The sequence below is a fragment of the Pinus tabuliformis genome, chromosome 5_1 (genome assembly GCF_031772625.1).
Source record: "Pinus tabuliformis cultivar Carrire ecotype Pingquan chromosome 5_1, CPIR1, whole genome shotgun sequence".
Lineage (NCBI taxonomy): Eukaryota > Viridiplantae > Streptophyta > Pinopsida > Pinales > Pinaceae > Pinus > Pinus tabuliformis.
This window is the reverse complement of record NC_142305.1, coordinates 793022251-793029484: the sequence shown is the minus strand read 5'-3', so window position 1 is coordinate 793029484 and position 7234 is coordinate 793022251. Positions and strand designations below refer to the sequence as shown.

General features: G+C 35.4%; 1 protein-coding gene across 1 annotated transcript; it reads left to right on the top strand.

The window, feature by feature from the left end:
• The first annotated feature begins 5639 nt into the window (after positions 1 to 5639).
• LOC149167320 (metacaspase-9-like) lies at positions 5640 to 7014 on the top strand. The gene is made up of 2 exons (XM_089431502.1): positions 5640 to 6026; positions 6151 to 7014. The coding sequence occupies exons 1-2, from the start codon at positions 5687 to 5689 to the stop codon at positions 6816 to 6818; spliced, it is 1008 nt and encodes a 335-aa protein (XP_089287628.1). The 5' UTR covers positions 5640 to 5686; the 3' UTR covers positions 6819 to 7014.
• Positions 7015 to 7234: the final 220 nt, after the last annotated feature.

The following is a 7234-nucleotide window of genomic DNA, read 5'->3' as shown; positions in this document are numbered from 1 at the left end:
TTTCATACCATAACAACCACATCCTATTTACCAATATGCTATTGAAATAAAAGATTTTATCCCACATGGTCCAATCAATTGGTTCAATAACCCTATCCTCGCCAGTTTTGTTTACAAAGAGGGGAATCTAGCCAACATTTTACTTACCATTAAGGTGAATATTTCTATTACAATGGCTTTCAAAGGAAATATCATGTTGGGGGAAGAATTTTCTCCTAAAGAGGTTGTCTCCTATAAAGCTTTGTTTCATGCATTTAGGGATATTTTCACTTAATCATATTTGAAAATTCTTGTACTTGATCCTATTATTATTGAACATCAAATCAATACATGGTCTTGTTCCATTCCCATCTGCAAAGTCCACCATATATATGAAAACCCAAAAACATCATAAAATTTTACATTTGTTTGGATTTCACCACTATAAATACATCTAACATGTCCATCTCATGCTACATAACACATCAAAACTAGGGACATCAAAGCCACATATCCTAATCTCCCTCTAAAGAATAATCATGTGCTAATGGAACCATATCTCTAGATGTAATATCTCTAACCACCCATCCATCCATTGTCTTCCTCTATAGTAGATGGAAACACTCAAATAATACCCTTACGGATGAATCTCTGTACCTATCACCTAGGTCATGTCGACCTTTCTATCCCACATTAGTAAATATGTTGTCAAATCACCCATGGAGGTCTTCCACTGATCCTTATAGTTATATATCTTTATTAGACCCTAATGGTTTATGGATCGGTGAACCCTTTTCCCATTATTTGTTTTGTTTATCTTGTTAACCTCATGAATTTTATATATACACAATGCATGGACTAGAGTTTCAGTACCATATACCAAATCATTCTACTATGTGATATCAACAACTTATAAATTACCTAGAATTATCTTAATTACTATCTAGACCCCATGCTTGTCTAGGTGGAAGTGGTAGCTCTGGGTCACCCTTAAATTACTTCTCTGAGTAAGGGTAATCGTTAATATAAATTGGGAGTTATTCCCAATGCTTAAAAGCTCTTGACAAAACATTATGTCTACCTCACCACCTCCTCCTCTTCATAATTTTTGTTCCCAATTCAGGCTCATGTGGGCCCTCATCCTGGATTCGAATATGAGGGTAAAGTCTTAATATTCTCTCAAATAAAAAGGAGTATAATACAATCCCAAAGGAACATCTATGACATATTGTACTCCAATTGGAATTGAATCAATGCTTCAACATAGTAGGTCCCTTCTAGAAAACTCTCCACTAAAATAATTCACCTTATAGATATATTCTGAATTGAGTGGCTGTGTAATATGTGGATCACCACTATATCTATCACCCACATCTCTATCCTCTATGTATCTAACAAATAGATATTGGAGTCCTTTACTATATCCCCTAGCTTATAATGCCTATCGATGTACACCTGTAAATGCCTCCCATGAGGTAATAGTGATTAAGTAAGCCCAAGCACTCCCATAAGAGGAAGCCCAAAGATAGAGTATATATCTCAGATAATTATCATTATATTTTGATCGTAGACATCAAAATCCTATACTACTAATCCCAATTCCTCATAATCCATGCAAATAATCTCTCTCTCTCACTCTCAATTGTGGGTTCTCAACAAACTTAAGTAACCCATATCGAGCTAAAGCCCCTTTCAACACCTAGTTCCCATAAACCTATGTGTGGATTGCACTGAACTCTTGCTCCCCATGTAGCACTTTGAACTCTTCCATGCCTACAAAAAAAAAACATTTTTTTTTCTTTTTCAGTCATGTTTCATCATTATCATCAAATTTTGGGTCACTAACCATTAATTCTCCCTTCTAGACTCCCATGCCAAGTTCTTGCTCCAAAATCTAATTTTGACAAATGTAAAACAAAACCTTGTTTCCTACATTATTCAACATAGGTATAAGGCCTTTTACTACAATCCCTAGATAGAAATATGGCCCAATACTTGTATTAGACATAAAACTTGGCAAGGAGGTCCTAAAAGGCCATACATGAAATAATCTACAAAACTCAACCACTAATAATGAAAAGAAAGGTAGGGAAACCAACTTGAAAATAACAAATCCAAATTCCAATGGTGATTTTTTCCACGATGAGCTCACTAAAATTTAGGGTATTCTCTTCCTCTCTAAATCTCAACCTTCACAAGTGCACAAATGACTTAGATTTTAGAGGGAAAGTCCCTTTCTATAGAAAACCATTATTTTTCTTTTAGCCATTATGGGCTCATATAGGCTCTAATTGGCACCATATACACCATTAGAATCATAAATTTCATCCTTTTAAAAGGGTATTCTTATATTTTTTAAAGCATGTTCTTATTTTCTATGAATTTCTACTTGTTTATCCTAGTTACTTGGGTACCCATTTTCTCTCATGCTTGTTGACTTACGAGTAGAATTTCACCATGTATAACCATATTTATCGATGGATATGAGTCTCCATAAAGTTATTTCCTTTGGCACTTAACATAGAGCACCTCCCCTTGGTTAATTGCAATTGCTTTCCATTCCCCACGAATTGCCTACAAGAACCCCCACACTTTGGTAAACGGATCATCCTATTCATCTTTTAATTTTTCCATCTATCAAGTGATAGAACCTTTATTCCATGGGTGCCCTAGAATAATCATGAGCAATTTTGAATTTTGGCACCCATACCATTAATCCATGTAGGATTTGGAGTTTAGCTAGTCTACATACTAGAGTTAGAGCCACATTCGTTTCTTTGCATCATGTTTACAACCCATTTACCCTCAATTTACTCTCATTTTTTCTTAATATATAACAAGAGGACCTTGTGCTCCTCAAGAACTTGGTTTAGTTTACAACTACTTCATTTCGTTTCCTTTATGTCCCATGGAGTTTGTGCAATTTCACATTGATTTTGTTATAGTTTGTTATGAGAGTCTTTTGGAATAATATTGTGTTTGAGGTTTATAAATATTTAATGTTTCGAGTTGGCATTCCATCCACAATCATGGACAAAATCTTTGATGTAAGCAGCTAGAGTAGGGAGAAGAATAAATAGGTGAAGATAAAAGGATAATCATAAGATTTAAAAATAAAATAGTTGTTAGGAAGAAAGAGGATAAAAGGATGACTAAGAAACTTGAAAAATTGTTAGATTTTTAATTTAGAGTGTTAAGAAATAATTAAACTTGTATTAACAAACAAATAAAATGGGTGGGAATATTAAGGTTCATGAAATAACAAAATAAAAAAATTAAAATAATCTAAGTTAGGGTTTCGGATAAATAAGTATTAATTAAAAGCATCAAGGATTGAAAAAAATGCAAGGACCAAAAGAGGGAAACCATGAAGGAAATACTATTATGAAAGTAAAGAGAGAATATGAAGAAAAATTGAAGGATTTAAGGAACTAAGGGGGAAAGGGATGGGGTAGGTTGGAAGGAGTAGGTTAGGTGTTAAGAAAATGAACAACAGGCTTCCAAGGTTGACTATTTTTATAGTCATCATCACGATCAAAATAATCCCAATTGGCACAATTTTTCAACACCTTCATAAGTCATACCCATCTTATATACCAAGATTTTTCCTTCAGTTGTCCCTATGGTTTATTGATGTATCTTTTAAATGTGTTTAACTAGTAAATCATCATTCCCAATTGAATGCTTTTAGTTGTTACCAAGTCAACCTTGCATTTATTCTCTAAATAAGGGAAGCATTTATTCTCTAAATAAGGGAAGTCTTTAGTCCACCTCTTAATGCCTTTCCATCCCCTATTGGTGTATGAAAATCACATATTACTTTCAAACTTGTGTTGGTTTCAAGGACTCGTCATTTCCTTGTTTCCAATGGGTTTCCCATATCGAATTCAACACTTGTATTCTAGGGTTCTATCATAGAGGATGGTGTACCTTAGACCCATCTTTCTTCATTGGTGGGTGGCTTGGATCAAGCAAAGAGCCCTTAGTCTTTTTTTCTTTTGTTTTTCCTCACATGTTTGACTTCAATGCATCATCACAAGCTTGAGATTTGTACACTTAATGGTTAAATGATTCAATTGATTTTATTAGATTTCTCAAACATTCCTGAGTTGTTCGTAAGTATCTATTTGCATCCTTATATAATATTATGAGCAAAACCTCATGTTCACAAACAATACTTATGTTTTACCTCCACACCTAACAATCAATAGAAAAATATTAAGAGTGAAAGCCAATTCTAAAAGTTACTCTGTCTACCACCCCGTATTATCAGAATAACCTAACAATCAATAGAAAAAGATTAAGGGTGAAAGCCAATTCTAAAAGTTACTCTATCTACCACCCCGTATTAACATTATTCTAATATACACACATTTAAATTATAAATAAAATGCTAACACATTCCATAGAAAAAAGTTAACAATAAAAGCCAATTGTGAAAATTACTATATCAACCGATCCCTATTAACATTATTCCACTATCCACAAATTTTAATTATAAATAAAATACAAACATTTTCATAAAATTATTAATTATTTTACATTCTTAAATTTAAATTATAAATAAAAATAAAATACTAACACTTTTTAAAATATTAATTATCTTACCTTCTTTTAAAAAAAAATCAATTTGTGACCTATAGTAAACTGATTATCTTACATTCTTAAAAAAAAAATCAATTTGTGAAACATAACAAACTAATTATCTTACATTCTTAAAAAAAAAATCAATTTGTGACACATAACAAACTTCCCCTTTTACATATAAGTTTCTAATCCAATAACAAACTTCCTTTCCCTAACAAGAAAGCAGACTTCCATTGAATAACAAGAACTAATCCAATAACAAACTTCCCTTCCATACAAGCAAGCAAACTTCCACTCCAGAGCATGAAACTCGAGCTCTTTTAAATTTTATAAAATATTTTTCTCCATTAATAAAAAATAAATAAAAAACATATGTGTAATGTTGATTTTTACAATTCGATTCATTTCAAGTTTCAACCCGTTAAATGGCTCTTCGAGTGTTCAATTGGATAATAACTGATCCCGATCTCCACTACGTGGCAGCTCTTCCGTGAAAAAATGGCGCAATTCCCGCATTACACGTATCGCATTCCAATACGATTGAAATGCGTGTCCCACGAAAATATTTCCAATCACTGTATTCGTTGCGATTGACATAAAATGTCTTTCTGTTACTGCATTCTTTAATCAAACTCAGTTTCCACGAAAGTGTTTCCATGTCAGTTGGTTGCGTTAATCAAAAAATTCCTTTAATATTTTAATGCATTTTGCGCCTGGATAACTCTGCATACATGTGTTTCAGGCTTCAGCACAGTTGTGGGAAAGAATTATTGCGGTTGCTTGCACGCCTCATCTCTGTATAATCACGCCATTCCATAGAAAATTCGTGCATCATCGGCGCGCCAATAAACATTCCAACATAAGTATTAAGTAGAAATGTGGAGACAAACGTGGTCGTCTCCAGTCTTGTTTTATTAGTTAAGGCTGGTTCCGGGAAGAAGTTTCTCCAGGAATCGTGAAAGTGAAGGATACTCTTTCAATATTAATCTACTCCCCATCTCAAACTATTCACTACAAATATACGCCCATCTCGCCCTCTTGGTTTCAAAATTATTCAGCTTCTTATCAATAGTATTCAAGCTTTCCTGCTGTCAAGAAGTTAGCTGTCAGGATTTTGACAATGGCCAAACGAAAATACGCTGTGCTAGTGGGATGCAATTATCCCAACACAGAAAATGAACTTCAAGGATGCGTAAACGACGTTATGAGGATGCAACACGCGCTCATTCATCGCTTCGGCTTTGCCAAACGGAACATCAATCTCCTTATCGACACCGATGAAGCGTATACAAAGCCCACAGGCGAAAACATTCGTGCGGCTCTGCTCGCCATGGTTCGTCGTGCCAAATCCGGAGACGTCCTCTTCTTTCACTACAGCGGCCATGGCACTCTCGCTCGCATGCATAAGTCCTCCCGCTATGACGAATGTATCGTTCCATGCGATTTCAATCTTCTTACAGGTACTACACACATTTCTCCTGATCTGGTATTTTTTTATCATATCGGAATCAATGTTCCTAATTAATGTTTATGGCATAATTTTTCATTAGTATTAGTACTGAATTGTTGTATATATGCATGAAGATGAGGACTTCAGGTTTATAGTGAATAAGGTGCCTCCGGGGGCATCCTTCACCATGGTGTCGGACTCCTGTCACAGTGGAGGCCTAATTGACAAAGAGAAGGAGCAAATTGGTCCTCATGTTCATTCGAGATCATTAACAGATCCAGAAAAATCGGCGCAACATTCTTCAAAGAGCAAGTTCTTGCCTTTGGACTCGTTACTGGAAATCTTAAGAGAAAAGACTGGAGAAGCTGAAATGGAGGCTCATAAAATCGCAATCGCTCTCTTTCAGCTTTTCGGTGATAAAGCCAGCTCCAAAGTTAAGAGGCTTCTTAACACAAATGGCTCTGTCGTGAAGGCCGAAAACGGAGTGAAGAAAAGCCATGTAGATGATCATGAGGAGCTGCAGCAGCGTATAGATGAGGACATGGGTATTCTGTTGAGCGGATGCCAAACTAACCAGACATCTGCGGACGCCTGCCCTACAGGTGATCCCAAGAAAGCGTATGGAGCATTCAGTAACGCAATTCAGACAATTCTTGAACAGCACGGGAAGCCCATCAGCAACAGGGAATTGGTTTTGGGTACAAGAAAATCGCTTGTGAAAGAAGGGTACTCACAGCATCCGTGTCTGTACTGCAGTGACAACAACGCCGATGCTGCTTTCCTGTGCGAGGAATCCACGTAAAGGAATTCTCACAGTATCCATCATAAGATTGATGGCAAGAATCATAAAAAGAACAAAATAAATTAGGACAGGATTTGTATATATAATTTGCTGATTGACATTTGCCCTGCAACATGACCTCAATATAGATCTGCAATGAGTGTTTGCTTCGTGATTTTTAGTGTAAAGTAATGTTATTCTAAATAAAAAGTAGACAGCCTACCTTCCATGTGTAGTGTGAATTTTTTGCTGACAAATGTTATGGTATGGGTCATTTTCTAGTACCGGCAGAAATATTGAGCATATAAATGATGTGATCGCAACACTGAATATTTTCAACCAATTTCTGTTTGTTGCCATGATATATTTGTGTTCTGTATTTTGTGGGTATCACGGTAGCAACACCTTCACGCATATAACCACTGGGGTCAAAAAAC

Coding starts and splice junctions, on each gene's coding strand:
- LOC149167320 (XM_089431502.1), top strand. CDS start 5,687: ATGGCCAAACGAAAATACGCTGTGCTAGTGGGATGCAATTATCCCAAC. Junction 6,027..6,150: donor CGATTTCAATCTTCTTACAG/GTACTACACACA, acceptor ATATGCATGAAG/ATGAGGACTTCAGGTTTATA.